The 18483-nt window shown below is 47.5% G+C and overlaps 3 protein-coding genes across 3 annotated transcripts; 2 read left to right on the top strand and 1 right to left on the bottom strand.

Moving 5' to 3' along the window:
• Positions 1 to 437: 437 nt before the first annotated feature.
• UCRPA7_4358 (putative quinate permease protein) lies at positions 438 to 2115 on the bottom strand (the record flags this gene model as incomplete). The annotated part of the gene is made up of 2 exons (XM_007916922.1): positions 438 to 1075; positions 1227 to 2115. The coding sequence occupies 2 exons, from the start codon at positions 2113 to 2115 to the stop codon at positions 438 to 440; spliced, it is 1527 nt and encodes a 508-aa protein (XP_007915113.1).
• Positions 2116 to 9113: 6998 nt separating this feature from the next.
• On the top strand, positions 9114 to 9849 carry UCRPA7_4359 (putative thioredoxin-like protein; the record flags this gene model as incomplete). Its single annotated transcript, XM_007916921.1, has 2 exons — positions 9114 to 9220; positions 9312 to 9849. 2 exons carry the CDS (start codon positions 9114 to 9116, stop codon positions 9847 to 9849), a joined length of 645 nt encoding a protein of 214 aa, XP_007915112.1.
• Positions 9850 to 12511: 2662 nt separating this feature from the next.
• On the top strand, positions 12512 to 13852 carry UCRPA7_4360 (putative -like family protein; the record flags this gene model as incomplete). The annotated part of the gene is made up of 5 exons (XM_007916910.1): positions 12512 to 12545; positions 12600 to 12670; positions 12730 to 12928; positions 13408 to 13527; positions 13602 to 13852. The coding sequence occupies 5 exons, from the start codon at positions 12512 to 12514 to the stop codon at positions 13850 to 13852; spliced, it is 675 nt and encodes a 224-aa protein (XP_007915101.1).
• Positions 13853 to 18483: the final 4631 nt, after the last annotated feature.

Genomic DNA, 18483 nt, shown 5'->3' on the forward strand with positions numbered 1-18483 from the left:
ATTTGCCGGTTGATAATGTGAAACAGGTAATCGCCAAAAACTTATCAGAGAGAGCGACCTCTTCCAGACTCTGAGTGGTAATAAATTATGTACAAATACTAGAAGCGCTCGTGTACCACTTACCTATGCCACCATACTAAGTAAGATTTCATCGGCTGCATCTCTGCGGAAATGACATTGCTTGAAATGAAAAATTTTCTTTGATAATTAGTGTAAGATGATACTACGCTCATTCTCTCCAAAGTTAAATGACTGTTCGTCATGCTGTAGCACGCTCATGGTTGAGTTCTCAGCTTCTAGAAAGGTTCCAACTTTTATCAAGGTCAAATGCATGGTTCGATAGAAACTTGAGGAGGAAAGTTGAGTGAGAGATTGACTGATACCTATCTGCACATCCCATGTCACTCCCTGCTTCTACTAATCTCAGTCACTACTACCTAAGCCTTTGATTCAACTTGCGCCACGTGTTCTTTTTCATCGTCCATATTCAATCCGCCTCTGTTCTCTCTGAATTCCTCCTCCTGTGCTCTAAGCTCCTCCATGATGACTTTGTTGGCCCGCCAGACGGGTTTGACTTTGAAGAGGCGGTCCATTGTTTCCAGCGGAACGGACTTCGTCTCGGGAATGCAGAAGAACACAAATACGACAGATATGATCATAAGGCTTGCAAAGAAGAAATAGACGCCATAGCCCCAGGCGTTGAACATCTGCTCCGTGAAACGAGCGATGATAAAGTTCCAAAACCAGTTGTTTGCAGCGGCTGAAGCTTGACCCAATGACCGAGTATTTTGATCAAACATCTCGGAGTTGAGAACCCAAGGGGTGCCGTTCCAAGATGGAGTGTAAAATGCCGTCCAGAGGTAGAAGAAGAATATGGCAGCAATGCCACCGGAGGATAACTTGGCGTTTGATTGATTGAATTCAGGATCAGATATCTTGATATAGGCACCAATAAACCACATACACAACGAGCCGCCCGTCGCCCCAATCATGAGCAGCATTCGACGCCCGAGGTGATCAATAAGCACGAGGATCCAGACGAAAGTGAGAGCGGTCTTCACGACACCGAAGATGCCTGTAGTTAAGAACGACGTGTTCGTTCCTTGAATACCGATGGAACGGAAGACAGTCGGTGAGTAGTAATTGATCGCGTTTATGCCAGAGCCTTGAAGACACTCGTCAGTATACGAGTAGATGCCTTGTAGGATCTTTGTGGGAAGACATACCGTTCTGAAAGACGAAGAGTAAAGCACCAATCAAGAATCGCCACTGAATTTTACGCTCTTTCAGAGAGAGGAACGGTTTCCAGAAACCAGCTCCAATCTCTCGACGATACCTTTCGAGATCTTCTTCGATGTAGTTCACCTCTTCGATGATGTAGACGTCCGACGGATCAAGATGACGCATCCAGCAGAGGACTTTGAGAGCCTGCTCGCGTCGACCCTTGGAATATAGCCATCGCGGAGACTCGGGTATGGCCAATGAGCCGATGAATAGAAGACCAGCTGGGATGAGTTGGACGCCGAAAGGGATTAGCCACTGCGAGGAGCTTGGTGCCATTGTTGTGTTCACGCCGTAGTTGATCCAAAAGCCAACCAGGCCTCCAACTTGCCACCCAAGCTCGTAAATTCCCACAAGCCGTCCGCGAACTGCAGGAGGAGACAACTCGGAGATATAGATTGGCGTCATATTCGAACATCCGCCAACACCGATCCCCGCAAGCACTCGGCCGCCGATGATAAGACCAATGCCCCTTTCCCCATTCGCTCCGAGCATCATTCCAGCTCCCAAAATGAATATGACAGTGAACAACTGGAGTGACATGCGTCTTCCCAGGAAATAGCTGGAGACATACGCTCCAAGGGATCCGAAAAAGGCACCCGCCTGGTAGACAGATACAATGTTCTGTTTCAGCAGTGCGAGTGACCCCTTCGAGTAGGAAGCAAAGTTGAACTCGTCAACGAAGGACGGCAAGGCAAGAGTTGTGCCAATGAATGCCGAATCATAGCCTATCATACAGGACGCGAAGGATGCGATGGTGGCACAGAAGTAGACGCGCCAGTTGTAGACCGCCTTAGGGGTGGGGCGGTCCTCTTTGAGAGCGAGGATCGTCATCGTGAGAGGACGTTATGGCAATCGCAACTCAGATTATTAGAAGAATTGATATGACAAGGAGGCTCGCAGCTTTGAAAGTGCGGTTCAGCAAGGAGATGGCTGTGCTCCGGGACGGAACGAGTTCTGATGCCACACGAAACAGAGTTGATGATCAGAGTAAAGGATGGATCTACCGTAGAGAGCAGGGTCTTATAAATGGACAGTTGAACTGTACGTACGACCCAGGAATCCAGTGCAACATCCACCAAGGGTCCAATGGTTTTGCACGCAAAAGCATTTGCCGGGCTGTATGTCCCTGATTTAGTGGGTGTTGGGTCCTAACCCCGGATTTGCGGGGGCTGGCCACCGAGTTTTCGGAGGCTTGGCTTGGGGTAAAGGTTCGTCCTAAGGTGCAACTCCACCACAAGCCAGTTCCTGAAATCTCTTCCGCCCTGGAGGATAAGGACTTACCCATTGAAGAGAACATGCTTCCCACTCCTCCCACGTAAGCAAGTTGGAATAAACAAAACGAGGCATGGCACACAACACGCAACAGGGCCAAGAGGCAAAGGGCAGGTGTAGGCACAACTCTACAGTACCGGCGAAACGTTTATGGTTGTTGAACAAGGTAACAATGTATTTTCAATTGATATGCAAATCATCATAGCCCGAATTCGCCGTGAAGCATGTCTGCTAAGTCGCTGCCTGGCGCAAACCCCAAGTTGGCCATGAATTGCGAGTTCATATCCATTCCATCTATGCAATCAATTGACCCCAACTCCTCCAATATGGCATCGTAATCTAGTGACTGTCCCATGAAACTTGCCTGACCTATTAAACTCTTTTGATGAGTATTTTCGACCGTATTACTCGTCGCCATTGATGATGTCTTGAGCGGTGTCGGGCACGATAGAGGAGATGTTGCTGAAGGGCTGAGAGATGTTTGCTGGTAAAGAGACAATGGGACGAATCCTTCCGGTGCATGCATACCAAGTTGTGGACCATTTTGCGGTATATAAGTAGAATGAACTTGACCATCCATCTGGGGAGATACCGTTGGTAATGGGGGCATACTGTTTTGGCTGATGACAGCGGCGGCACCCACAGGCACCATATGACGGCCAGCGCTCATGTCAGTCGTGTTTGGAGCATATTTATTCCAGACACTCTTGATGGACCGATCAATAAGATCCCATCGTGGCCTGTCATGACCATGCATGTCGACTAAATGCCCATTTTGTTGCAAACACATCATACATGTCAGGAAGATAGGAGGAATTCCACAAGCCCCGAAGTTTGCTATACAGCCTTCAGCCACATCTAAAAAGTTTGGCACCAACGATGCTGCACGTCTTCCGGACACGAGAATCATCGATGCTGTTAGAAACGCTCCTTGTACCACGAAAGAAGAAGGCACCATCGGTATGGGTCCGCCGAATATCAACGAATTACAGTATGCGAATTCGGGGCTCAACGATCGTAGTAGATGCTCGGAGGTGACACTCGTACTAGTTGTTTCCAGCCCCGAAATCGCCGCTTTGTAGTTTGCAAGCAATGCGGAAAATTTATACAACTGCAAGAAGGTTGTAATTGGTTGTGTAGAGGTTTCGGTCGAATCCTGATACAAGCCAAAGCCCGAGATTGAAGTCCAGATTTCCGGCATTGGTTCTGATATTGATTGAGGCGCCATGTTGTGCAGTGACTGCAAGTTTACTCGCCAATGAGGATATTGTCCCAAACTTATCGAAATGAAAGTGTCTAAGATGAAACATCCTGCAATAAGCCGAGCTTCTGGTGTATTAAATGTATTTGTAAGAAGAGGTTGTCCTGGATACAGCTGCATTGCAAGTCTCGTCGCCGAGCCTACAAGAAGCCACGCCGTATTGGCTTTGTCCTGTCCAAGAGCGGCGAGAGACATCAAGAGCATGGCACGAATGTGTGGTGGTCCGAGCTGTCTACCATCCATTGTGATTAGTTTCGTGGCGATAGTCGATATGTAGGCCGGGGAAGATGACATATCCCGGGTCTCTGTCGACGAATTCGACGATGCCGCGTCTTGGAAAGACGCAAGGGCCAATGCAGCCCAGAGCTGCGCATGAGACGCGTCTGGCTGATCCTCAAGATTTATCATCAAACCCTCAGGAGGATAAGCGAGTGCGGTCCGCATGATCTCTTCCCTTTCTAGGATCGGGAACCAACAGTGCGTATATGTGAAGTATATGTCGAGGAGTCGACAATAATTAGGTGGTATCTTGGCCACTCTGTGTCCAAAGCCCTTCGGGTCATGGAGTGCATTCTCTGAGAAGGTCTCACGGTATCCCACGTTTGGAAGCGGTTGCATCACGCTTTGGCTTATGGTCGAACCGTCCTGCGTCATCTCATCGTCCGTGTCCGAGTCGGGGTCTGAACTTTCTGTCTTTGGCGTGGTACCGTCTCGATTGCAAAGTAACCTCTCAATCTCACGGTGTACTTTGCTCTTTCTCCATCGCTTGTGTAGCCTGTCGGCTCCTTTACCCTCTTTGCCGAGAACGATCTTCTGAGCAGCAGTGCCATCTTGTATTAAGAGTCGATGTAATGATTCTTCGCTCCCCGGGATTTGATCGAATAGCCATGCTAAAGCCAACTCAACGGTTCGAATATATCCTGTAGGAATCCCACGCTTCTTGGATGGACTTGTATATGTGCAGGTCCTGCTCTGCTCAATGCATGGGCCGCAGTTGGGCTGTGTGCCATCGCACTTCTCCCGTGCCGTCCGGCAGGGATTGCATGCTTGTGAGACCCGATGCCGTTTTGTGGGAGCGGATGCCGTAGAATGCTCGTCCACAGTCGTCCTTTTTCGAGGCATAGCTGGCACTACAGGTTTTGTTTCTCAAACCCGACGTTCTCGGCCAGGCACATGCTCGTGAAGAACGCGCCTTGAGGGCTGTAGAGTATCAGTCTTGTCTTGACTTGTCTTGTCTCAAGGTGTTCTGTGAGTGATTCTGGGATCGGACCGCATGCCTTCCTAGAGAGAGGACATCTCGATCATGCGGGGAGGCCTGGGGTAACTTGGCAGGGGGTGCGTAGCAGCGCGGGCACGGCCAAACAATGCTCGGAGAAAGCAGCCGGAGGGTGTTCGCCCAAGCAAAAGCGACCCAAAATAAAAAGGCCCAATAATAGAAAAGGGAGAGCACCGCCTGTTTGGAGTGCAATTATCTTGCTCGAGATTGGATTCTCTCGACATCAAACTCGAACTCCATGGCGGCGCAGCGCAGGAGGAGCTATCCTGGCCTACCACCACTCAGAGAGCGCTGAAGAGCCGATCGGCTGGACATTGCGGGGTAGAGGCGCAGAAACACCAAAACAGTGGGGATTTCGCCCGGATAAAGAGTTATCCGGGGAGGGGACTCCGCGAAGGAATGAATCATGGGGGAGGCGGGTGATGGTCAGTATGGGGCAGCTTGAAGCCCACCCGCCTGCCTGCCATCCAGCTCAATCCTTGGTGCAGGGACAGACCTGACCCTAACCACTCTCCAAGTCCCTCATATCGTAAAACGCATGTTCGCTTTCGCCGAGCGAAGCGAAGTTGGCTGCCCTCTGTGTGCGGCGATAGACGCAAAATTGTCAGCAGTCGAGCAGTTCTCGATATCTTCCCAGTCCTGATAGGTGGCCCGCCCACCTCTAATGCTTCTCGCACCCTCGGTGCGGCACTCCCGCACTTGTTAACGGGATAGACCTCGATTAGGTAGATCGTAGCACCGCTTCTCGACGACTTGGTTCCCTTCTCTACCTTCTTCTCATTACGGGCTTGTAATGATCCCATCATTCTTGCTATGGCCGGCGTGAAGAGACCTTATGCAGTCATGGCTGGAGCCTTCGACGAGATCCCATCACAGACAATCACTCCTCCAGAGCATAACCAGGACGATGTACCTGCACTGTTCTCTCGACTATCGTCACCCCAACTGCCATCGAGGCTGAGCACCAATCACTTCGAACAGAATGCCTCTCTTGTTCTCGTTGGTATCCGAGGCGCTGGCAAATCCACCCTTGCTATCATTGCGTCCGCTGCCATGAAGCGCAAAGTCATTGACGCAGAGACTGCTTTCCAGCGAAGCACCGGCCTATCGAGTGTATCGTACAAGAATACGAATGGGTCAGCAGAATGTCATCGACAGCAGGCAAAGGTGCTAGACGCTATACTGTGCCGGAATCCAATAAATGCCATCATTGTTTGTTCATGGATGGAGAAGAAAACCCAGGCTCTGCTAAGAAACTTCGCCATAACTAATCCTGTGATCCACATACTTCGAGATGGACCCTCTATCCAAGAGCATTTAAGGATTCCGGATATCGACAAGGTCAATAGCCTCCTAAGCGTAAGTGCGGCCATCTTCCGGGCATGCACAAATTTGGAGTTCTTCAATGTGTCGGAATCGCCCACCGAGCCGCTTAGTCCCGCGTCGTCTACCGCAAATAGAAGGACATCGACACCGTATTTGACTCTGAAAAGGGCAGAAAGGCATTTCCTCAAATTTCTCTCGTTGATCTATCCAGGAGGTGCAATCCCTTTTGTTGAATCGGCCTTCCCGCTCGCATCCGTGCCAACCGAAGAGAGGATGTTCACCTACGCCCTCTCCGTGTCCTTGAGAACGATTCTTAATGAAGAGGTGGACATAGAGGACATGGAAACTGGGGCTGACGCAATTGAAGTTGTCATTGATACTGAGAATATCGTCACACCAAGCTTGGACCCAACCTGGCTCAACGACATCACAAAGGTTGTTGGAATTCTTCGAAGAAATATTGTCATACCCATTATTCTTCACGTCCAAATGCCCGGCGGTGTAACTATCGGCGACAATTTAAGACAGAACTATCTGGAAGTCATCTCGCACGTATTGAGGCTCGCGCCTGAGGTGGTTACCATAGACCTGAGGTTAGATGATACCGAGATATCGACAATTATGTTGTCTAGGGGTAGGTCAAAGATTATGGGCCATTCCAGCATTATGACAGATCCTCCGCCATGGCAGTCTTCCTTCTGGCTATCCTCGTACCATCGGGCGTGCCGACTTGGGTGCGACATTGTTCGGCTTATCCGCGCTGCACTAACTCCTGAGGACAACTTTTCCGTGATGAGGCTCAAGTCATACGTCAACGAACTCGAGGATAGAGCGAAACCTCTTATTGCATACAATTCCGGTCTCCTAGGTAGACATTCTGCCTGCTTTAACAGCATCCTGACGGGAGTTAATCCCGAATCACACTCAATCACGCAATGGGAATATGCTTCTCAACCTTGTCTGACAGCTAGCGAGGCAAGTCGGTCGTTATACGCCTCGTTCCTCTTTAATCCAATGAAGCTTTATGTATTTGGCGCCAATGTTGGATACAGTCTCTCCCCTGCCATGCACAATACTGCACTTGCGGCGTGCGGTATACCCCATCATTACCAACCTTACTCAACAGACTCGCTTTCTCGAATTAAAGATCTGATCCAAGATCCGTTCTTCGCCGGGGCATCCGTCGGTCTGCCCTTCAAGGTGGAGATTATAACCTTGACACATTCTTTAAGCCGCCATGCCAAGGCCATTGGCGCTGTCAATACTCTTATTCCTGTGCGACAGCTAAATAGTAACGGCTCGATCCCCGAGGACGGCAGTTTATTCAGGGGTGTGAATAGATGTGGTCCTGTCCTAGCCTTATATGGCGAGAACACCGACTGGATAGGTATTCGTGCCTGTATTCGAAGAGGTCTTAGCCCCGCCAATGCTGTCCGGTCTAGTACAACTGGCCTTGTCATTGGTGCCGGCGGTATGGCACGAGCGGCGGTCTATGCCATGCTTCAGCTGGGCGTGAAGAACATACTTATTTACAACAGGACTCAATCAAACGCCCACAAAATGGTTGAACATTTCAAGGCTCTGCTTTCTCAGAACAGTCTACCACTTTTGAGCTCTGACATGGACTCTCAAACTCGTTTTCATGTTATACAATCTCTTGCAGACTCTTTACCCTCGTTTTACCGATTACCCACGATTATTATTTCATGTATCCCAACCCATAGAATTGGAGATGCACCTGAGCCGAATTTCACTGTTCCAGAACACTGGTTAGAGAGCCGCACCGGTGGTGTGGTCATTGAACTGGCATATAAGACCTTGAATACACCTCTATTGGAACAAATCAGGAAGGAGTCTTATCGGGGCTGGGTGACGATGGATGGCTTGGACTTGCTCCCGGAGCAGGGATTTGCTCAATTTGAATTATTCACTGGCAGGAGAGCTCCCCGCCGTTTGATGAGAAGGGAAGTGTTCAAAGCTTATCCTGGCGAGCAGGGTAATGGGACTTCTGAAGAGTTACAGATTAGATTAAAAAATATTATAGAGCAAGAACCATAGGATAGTCAATCAACGAATGACACAAGCTACTCAATTCGCAGAACATCCCATTTCTCGAATGATGCGAATGATCTGTCTTAGGTGACGATCTGATAAGGTTCCGATAGACAAGAATTCTTGGCAATATTAGACAAAGAGGTATCTCACCACCATGAAAATGCTAATCTAAACCTTATCTGTTAGCAGAGGACCGACACCACAGCAAATAGCAGCTGACTCATCATTCCTCTCCCCCTTGCCAGAAATTCTCCAATTTTAAGTTTGGAGTAAGCACTCTGCTTTGATCATCAACAAGCTTTAGCCAGGTAAAATTTTACATAACCCCAACTTGCGTAACACCGAGCTCGAACTAAGTTATCGCGAGATCTTCAGCAGCTCATCCGCGATCTTGCACGGCCGAACAACGAAGATGTGTCGAAGGGCCGTGGAGTATCAGACGATAGCGACATCCCAGTCGGGATTAGCGAGATGACGATATGGATCCATCTGTGGATACCTTGGACTGAGACCCATCGTTCGAGTTCCGACTACGGCGGAATGACAGGTAGATAAGGGAAATTCCCTCACCCAGACCTGCGGTTGTATTTGTCGCCAACAATAACTCTGTAGACTTGAGAATTCACATCGAAATCAATCATGTCTTCCGCATTTGTCCAACGCCCAGCCCCAGACTTCAAGGCAACCACAGTCTTCCCTGGAGGCGAATTCAAGGACATCTCTCTGTCAGATTACCTAGGACAATGGTGCGTCATTCCACTTCATTAACATTGTTGATTGGCGCAGTGATATCTAGTCAAGCAGAGAAACACATAGCTTACAATTTCTTGATAACAGGGTCGTTCTCCTGTTCTACCCCATGGACTTCACCTTTGTCTGCCCCACCGAGATCATCCAGTTTAACGACGCGCTGCCACGCTTCCGTGCCATCAACACCACTGTGCTGGGTGTTTCCACCGATTCACACTTTTCACACTTGGCTTGGACCGCACAGCCACGAAAGCAAGGCGGCCTCGGCTCTGACTTGCAGTTGCCGCTCGTGGCGGACAGGTCTCAAAAAATCTCACGTAGCTACGGCGTACTTATTGAAGAGGAGGGTGTTGCTCTGCGTGGTCTTTTCATCATTGATCCGAAGGGCGTACTGAGGCAGATCACGATCAATGATCTCCCAGTTGGTCGTAACGTGGAGGAAACGATCCGTCTTGTTGAAGCGTTCCAGTTCACGGATCAATACGGCGAAGTCTGCCCCGCAGGCTGGCAGAATGGGAGCAAGGGCATGAAGGCTGACCCTAAGGGTAGCTTGGAATATTTCTCTGCCCAGGATGAGCAAATGAATGGCATTGAGGATTTCAAGAAGCGAGTGAGAGTTGACTAGCTTAACTTACATGATCCGAAGCATTTGATAGAACTTCTTTGTTATAGCATAGACTAGAATTAGACGAAACGAATTATTCAGAATCGACTTCAGATTAGTTCGTCAGAGTAGAACTGATCGGACTCTGCTTATACTATTGTCATCCAAGGAGCTATTCCCAAATTATTTCCATTTAATGGCTATCGAGAGCAACCCCTTGACATTAAGTCGCGGCGAAGCAGCTGGCTAAAACCTGGGTCCTAAAATGGACATTCGTTAATTAAAAGAGGTTGCCGAAATGCTCGAGGAATGTGGCTGAGGTTCTTGCGTTGACGCCGCTCGGTCAGCGACGGAGCACCGATGGATGGTAACTATGCATGTAGACCCACATAAGATACACACATTGTTCTCTAATAGCAGATTACGGGTAGCTCTTTTATCTATCTCTATCCAGGAAACGAAGTATGATGACGTTAGCAAGTGATAAGTGCTTCTGGCAACCCAAGCATATCCTGAGATGAATGGTGAAGTTGTGATGTGAAGACGCGCAGGATTAGAACAGAGATAGTGGCAAGATTGATAAAGATCAAATGCTTTATAGAGCAGACATATCAACTTACTAGCAATCTTTAGAGCACATCTTTCGAAGCGACACTCTCAGATGTGGCGTATGTGGCCAAATTGGCAAAATTCGCGCTGGATCTAGATCACGACCATTGATTGATATGATAACACGCTAATCAGCGCGTTAGAGAGAGCGGACCTAAATTAAATGCAGCGATGTAGATCCAAGATTTTCCTGTGTCCGCTGTGTCCACTGGCTTATTCAATCGGTACCGATATTAGTGCCTGGACATAAGGATTTATGATGGAATGGCACCAATCTCTCAGCGCTTCATCGAATGTCTCTCTTGCCCATCGAGGTCCGTCTCCAAAACATATAAACGATTCAGATAGCCTATCTAAGAAGTTGTCGATTATCGCATTGTTATGGTGGTCGACATAGGTCGCTCTAGTCTTGTCCCGACATTCCAGCACCGGACTCGCCAAAATTGCAAATACGTCATCCCCGACAATTGCTCTGATTCTTGTTTCAGCTGACATCGGCGATAGCCATTTGGAGCTAGAACCGTCAGACATCACGTCGCCTTGTACTATTTCGGCGTTCTGCACCTGGTTTGCTACCTGGTTAGCAGCAGGCTCATCGGACCAGAGTTGAGGATCCCGATAGTCTAGCCGGGCGTCTATCATCGCAACCCACTGGGTAGGTTCAATGTGTTGGAAGACCTTCGATTGCTCTAAGAGATCACCAAATCGAGGACGACCGGCAACTGAGTTGTCTAAGAGCTTGCGGGAGTCATGCTTGGTAGCCTCGAACTTCTTTACCAAGTGCCAGAATATACGACCCGCCACGGTGAAAGCGCCATTTCCGAGGAATGGAAGGACAGTAGCAACTCCATTATTGCAACGATGGCGCTGAAAAGGGTCTCGAGCAATATCGACATTACTGTCCAATTCGGGAATTGTGAATAAGCTGGCCTCCCAACCCTGTTTGGTCACATGTCCCCTTGAGCTAATTTTGGGCACGGGTCGATTGTGTGATCTGCTCAAATGATCACCTTGTTGCTTCGCGGATGGAGAAGTAATACCCGCCCCGTTGGTCTCAACCATTGGAATTGTCATGTTTTGAGTGTCAGTGTCTGCCCCGGCCAGTAAAAGTGCTTCTTGTATCCTTTGTTGTAAAATTAAGCGATCATCTGGCCGAACCTCGCTCGCAATGACCTTTATAGCTTGTTTGAGTGCTGCATTTTCATTTCGTATTGCCTGCTTCGCTAATGCTTGGCGTTGGCGAAATGTGCTTTGTGCAACCCGACCGCGCTCCCGGCGTCGCTACGAAAAAGCATGGTTTGAGCATCGTAGTCATAATTATAAGGAGCAGGAGCCAGGTCAACCGACTTACCTCAAGTTCAGCCTTGTACTCGCTCATTAATCGGGAGATTGTTTCTTTCCAGCTTAAGCAAATTTTTGTTCTCCTCGTAATGTACTACACGGTTTGAGCCGGCAGGGAATGTTATGTAATGTTACGTGATGTTATGTGATGGTCTGTAATCCTTTGAGTTACATAAGCGGTCATCATTTAGACACCCAATATAATCTGGGCCTACGACAGCTCAGAGCTCGTCCTAATTGGTCCACTATTAACGGCCATACACTCTGATTGAGAAAAATGAGTCTAGTCTAGATGGTTGAAACATGGCTTATTGGTATAAAAACAGAACTAAATTCATTTTCACGTAGCTGCATCATCTAGTTTCACAGGTATTCTAGAGAGGCTACGGTTCTTTGACGGAATGAGTCCTAGCCCATCGATTGTAAAGCAGCCGTCTAGCTTCTGGTTCTACCATGCAACTTATATTACGTAGGATGCATTGTGATAGGTAGACCTTTACAAGTAGCTGTATCCATAATGATGGATTACAAACCTAGATCGCAATGATGACGCAGACTAATCTGTTCAAGTAGTTGACTGGCACAAAGACTCAAATGATAAATGAGGGTAGCCCAACTCAATCTTTCGGCAAAGTGAATAAATCAACTGATCTTGCTTCAAAAGTGAAGACGTCAGCCAGTTAAGACAGACTAATCAAACATTTTGTAACGGGTGAATACATATTTTGATAAGATGGTCAAAGTGGCAATTGCAGGAGCCAATTCCGGTACGTTTTGAACTAATTGTATTGCTGCACAGTGCTGATCTTCTTTCTCGATAGGTCTGGCACTCGAGGTAATTGAAAAGCTTGTTGAGGACCGCCGACATGAGGTTGTAGCATTGTGCAGAAAGGTGAGCCATTTGCACATTGCTTTATGATTGATGCAAGAAGTAATTGACAATCTAATCAGGATTCTGCGAACTTTCCCCATCATCCAAATATTCATTGGACCCTCACAGATTATCAAAATAAGGACCATTTAGTCACGTTGTTCAAGGATGTAGAAGTTGTCCTCAACTTCATTGTTGTCGTTAACGATCCAGGCAACAAGGTATCCAAGCTTCTAGTGGATGCTGCTATAGAGGCGGGAGTCAAGCGTTTTGCACCAAGTGAATGGGCCATGTGAGTGAGACCATCATTATGAATTCAGATTCTTGCATAAAACTCGGCGAAATGATAGTTAAATTCATGTTCCTACAACTATCAGGATGCTAATACTATCATAAAGGAGCCAAAGACTTTATGATATAATTGATACGGTTCCTTGGTACCAAGGAAAACTTGATATGCAGTCTTATTTGCGTCAGATAAACAAAGATAAGAAAGTAGGTTGTCCCAGAGCTTGAATCATATAAGACGAGTTCTTTCTCCACTATATGTCGCGGTGTTTATTGAATTTTCAATCATCTTATGCAGGTCATCGAATATTGTTTCTTTCAGCCTGGCATGTTCATGGAGTATGCCGCATTTCCGCGTCAACTAACAAAGCATGTGCCACCGATGCCAACTGTCTGGCAGCTGAATAACCTACGCATAGTGGCAGTGAATGGTCATGAGGATGATCAAGTGACTTTAACAACTATCTCAGACATTGCGATCGTAGTCAGGCGTGCGATAGAGTATGAGAAGGTCTGGCCCGAGGTTGGTGGTATTAGCGGCGAACGTATCACCCCTCGGCAGCTCAAGCTGCTTGTCGAGAAAATCCGAGGTTAGTTATACTAAAGCGAACGGCCTTCCAGCCGTCTGGATTAGTAACACTACTAATACTGGCCTTCAACAAAGGCGAGCCAGTACAGATAGACTTTGTGCAAGAGTCGGACCTGAAGGCCGGCCTTCTGATGGTCGAGATGCCTCTAATACAACATCCTTCCATCCCTGAAGCCGAACGAGAAGCATGGAACAAGCCCGGCTGGATTGGTATTCTGACTGCTGTGGCTAAAGGCGCTTGGACTGTTACAGACGAATGGAATCAACTCCTTCCCGATCATGAGTTTACCAGCATTGAGGATTTCATTAAGCAAACTTGGAGGTAGAATCGGTCACTTGTGGTTCCAGTAGTGCATAAAAATATAGTATTTAGCACTTAAGGTTAGGAAATCAGAAAAATGATTACGCATGCCATGGATTTTGCTTGCACTTTGCTTTTAACTCTTTAGTCTCAATAATGGGCACCATACAAAAGCATCGGCGTCGAGAATCCACATACTTCCGCCACCTATATTGACAGAGAATATAATTATGATTATGATCATAGTAGCCGTAGGCTAAACGACTTTTGTGATTAGGCCTCTTGACGAAGAAACGATGGGGTATGATCCAGATTTGCGAGTATTTGCGCAAATCGGTGGATATAAGACGCTACTCTTCCTGCCCCAGGATTCATCGAATCTTGTTCACCATCATGATCGAGCAAAGTCGCCGCAACCTTTCTAATTTGTATCACCTAAGATTGTATCGTGGACGTTCGTGGGGGACGTGGACGCAAGGGGGGCTTTGCCAGTTTCATGGCCTCGCTTGTATCAGCACACAGGCTGCTATGGCAACTTTGGTCTCGATTCCCTGGATTCTCGAGAAGTAGAGCATGTTTAGGGCGTCTTTGTCGGCTATCGGCACTTTGATCGATTGTGGAACACAGAGAAACAAGCTCTTTTCCCTTTTGGCTATGGACAGCTACACTGACTTTAGTGTTTATGATATCGCCGTATCTGGTACCTTGGGGGTCAAAGTAGATGACAAGATTGTTGTGACAGCTCGCATCGATAACGTCGGTCGTCGCACTGGTTCACAGATATTACAAGTTTACCTGTCGCCGCCTCAAGTTGCGGGCCTAGAGAGGCTGGTGAAGATCCTGGTGGGATTTCTAAAACCAAACTCAACCCTGGTGAGAACCAAATCGCTCAAATCCAGTTTAATAGAGATGCAGCAGCGTCCTGGGAGGAAAAAGAGTGTCAGTGGAAGGTTGTAGCCGGCCTCTACCAAATCTTTATATCTACTAGCTCACGGCCGGAAGATACCATAGCAACGGAGTATTTGAAAGTCGAACAAGCCTTTGCTTTTCTCCATAGATAATAATCAGACTTAGAATCTTGGTCCTTTATACATCGTCAATTGAGCAATCTTTCATGTTTTGTCCGAACGACTGTGGTCATCTTCAAAGCTAGGTAATATATTAGAATGGATATCCGGTGTAGGAGTGCATGTTTCATATACATACACTTCATATTCGTAATTCTGAACCAATTGCCTATGACTTTGACTATACCAGTCATCCTTTCTTTGATTCAAAACCTCCGACATCAGTCCGAAGTCGTTGTTATGTGAATGCTCAATTGCACCCTACTATAATTCCCCGATATCGAGCCCGCCCAGCGTTTGCCTGGCCCGAGTCAGTCAATCCAGATAAAGCCGGCGAAGAGTGTTATTTCGATTAGTCAATCCACCTATCATTCGAGGTGGGGCCGACGGTCGCTGACGCTTGCCTCAAAGATGTTGAACTTGGGCGTACTTATGTGGGGATGTGCGTCAAGGTGCTGACGGTCTACCAACAAATTCAGCAATTAGCTCCAACCTCCTAGTATATGGTCAGCCCGACATGCAATTCTGCGCGGCATCTTTCTCCCATCTGTCCGACCAACTATTCAACAATCGCGATGGTTCAACGTATTTCCCGCACAGCCGGTCTTCAGGCCTTCATTGACGCCGTGGAGAAAGATGGCTGTGTCATCATCAAAGATTTCACAGACCCTGAGTCTCTTGCTGACGCACAAAAAGAGGTTCAGCCATATCTCGATGCATCTGCCGCAAGTGGGAGCACTGTTGGGGCCCTGAATGGGGGCACGGCAACATGTACTCGCTTGATCGGCCGTAGCAAGACTGCTCGTGAGAAGTTTTTCTCCGACTCTTTATATCAGGTGAGAACCGTGGTTTTTTGTATTTTGTGACAACGCCTTGGACTCTGGAAGCAGAAGATAGCTTTGTCATTACATGAACTGATTTGCCTTTCGTGGAAACAAGGATCTTGCCGATTATTTCATAGGCATTGAATCAACAACATGGTATGGGGATGAGGCAAAATCTACCAAGTCTGACCCACTACTCTCAATTTCCATTACCATGGACTCACAACCTGGGTGTAAAGCTCAACAGCTGCACCGAGATGATAAAAACCACCACCAAAGACATCTCAAGTCAGATAAATATCATCGTGGCCGAGATATGCTGCTTGGCTTGTTTGTACCAGCTTGTGATACCTTCAAGGCCAATGGTGCAACGAGAATTGTCCCTGGCTCACATCTTTGGGGAGATGATAAACCCGATTTTGGTGCTAAAGGAGATATTGGAGTTATTGATGCTGAGCTGAAAAAAGGAGAGGCTTTTATTATGCTTGGTAGTCTCTACCATGGTGCCGGACACTACTCCCTGCCGACAGGAAGCCGGACTGTACATATCTTCTTCATGTGCAGTGGTGTGCATCGCCAGGAGGTAGGCCTATCTTTTCTGACTGAACACAATGACATAATATGCTAATAAGAGACATCAGGAAATCCCATTTCTAAGCTATACAATCGACGAGGTTAAGACTTACTCGCAGTTGGTTCGTGACCGACTGGGTTGGAAGCAATCAGAGCCGAACCTCGGGTGGGTCGATTTGAAGTCGCCTGAATTTTTACTAGAGTAGACGTGATGAACTATTAAATCTGTTCAACTTCACTTAGCCTTGAACGTCCAAATGCATATTAATGAACTGTCATTACAGGTACGAGTGTATTTCTGTCTCCAAGTATCAAGAAAATTTCTAGAATAGCGGTGAAACGAGAACCTCATACTTGAAGTATCGGTGCTACGAACAATCAACGCGTCTTGATCAAACGAGTGACTTTAGTCCACATTGTAGGCTTGATCTCCTCCTGCTCAGCGTCCGCTTCGAGCTCATCCAAACCAGTCACAAGATCCACTTCATCTAACGGAATGCACCAACGGTCCGACCGCCCTGCTGTGAGTTTATGTCCCAAGTAAAGGCACAAAAAGACAGGTATACCAATGTAAGAGCTCATAAAGTTGGATACAGACCAAGATCCTGGCAAGAAGACCTCAAAGCCATTGATCAGGCAGAGAATCGTGAAGACAACAATACAGACATATGAAGCCCATGGCTGAAGGCGCGTCCGAAATGGAAGTGCATCTCTATTCCTATGTTGTGCCGCATATGCTTTCTGAAATCGAATGGCTGTCTGCACAAGCGCTAAGGTTCAGTCCTTCGCCCGCATATTCTTTTCTTGTGGGTAACGACTTACAATGGCGCAGCATATCCAAGAGATGAAAGCAGCGGTATTTACAAGATTGATCAACCAATTGAACACAGCTCCCGATTTGGAATTGACGTTGAGGTAAGCCAAGAAGGAGAAGAGGGATGAGCCCATTACAGCCATGTATGGCACGCCCTTCTTGGTGCATCTTGAAAAGATCTTGGGCGCATCTCCATTTAGAGACATAGAGTATAGCGATCTGCTCGATTAGTACACGAACGCATTCGCGGCGGACCAGGCGGAGGTGAGGATTGCCGCGTTGATCACGCTGTCAAGACCACGGATGCCTGCTTTCTGAATGCCGAGAACGAACGGCGATGACCCAGCGCCTTGGCCGCCGCTTGTCAAGCCGGGATCATCCGAAGGACAAATAATGCCTATTGCAAGGACGGATCCAATGTAGAAAACGAAGATGCGGATAAAGAAGCTCTTGGCAGCTCTAGGTAAATTACGTCGAGGAGACTTCATTTCACCACAGCAGAAGACAAGCATTTCTGGTGCGAAGGAGAACTAAATCAGTGCGTCAGTGTTATTCCTTGCAAAAGCCTGAAATGAGAATTACGAACAGGGAGCAAAGCCGAAATCAAGGTGCTCCAAAAGCTAACCGCTAGCCCGGCAGGTCCTGTAAGTAAATAGTGGTTTATCGCTCCCGGCTCTTTCCAATAATGAAAACCTAATCTCGGATTCCCTGGACCTCCCCACCAGAAAAGAATGAAAGATAGGATGAGAAGGCCGATTATTGTGATCACCTTGAGTGAAGCAAACCAAAATTCTACTTCTCCATACACTGAGACCGGAAGTAGATTCAGTACAATGACAACGACTAGCATAACTGTGATCCACACAGCAGGATTGATTGGTGGATTCCAGAACTCGATCACGAGTGACGATGCAGTGAGCTCATATGGAACGAATATCCCCTGCAGCGAAATGTTGATTAGCATAGAGTAAGGCGTAGGGGCATGTTAACCAAAAAGTTCTTTGACCAAGTTGAACTTACAAAGGCGTACCAATAGAACCAGCCCATCGACCATCCAAGAGAAGTGGAAACATAGCGAGACGCAAAATAACTTGGAGTTGCTCCCTTAACCGGGCTGGAGCAGGTATTAGCTTGAGCATTCAGATTGCTTTGATCTGTCTGTTGCTTGAACTCACAGGTAAGAAGCGGTATGAGCAATCGCTGAGACAATAAGGAGAACCAGACCAGACATAAGCAGGTAAGTCAGGAGGAGAAAACCTGGGCCTCCTTTGGCTAGAGTGAGGCCACTGCTAACGAACAGTCCTATCATAAATCAGTAATTTGAGTCTCGGATTTGCCATCAAGAGAGGCATCGCAGAGCTGTGGTATCACGGCCATA

This window comes from Phaeoacremonium minimum, assembly GCF_000392275.1.
Source record: "Phaeoacremonium minimum UCRPA7 unplaced genomic scaffold PA7_03_scaffold_334, whole genome shotgun sequence".
NCBI lineage: Eukaryota > Fungi > Ascomycota > Sordariomycetes > Togniniales > Togniniaceae > Phaeoacremonium > Phaeoacremonium minimum.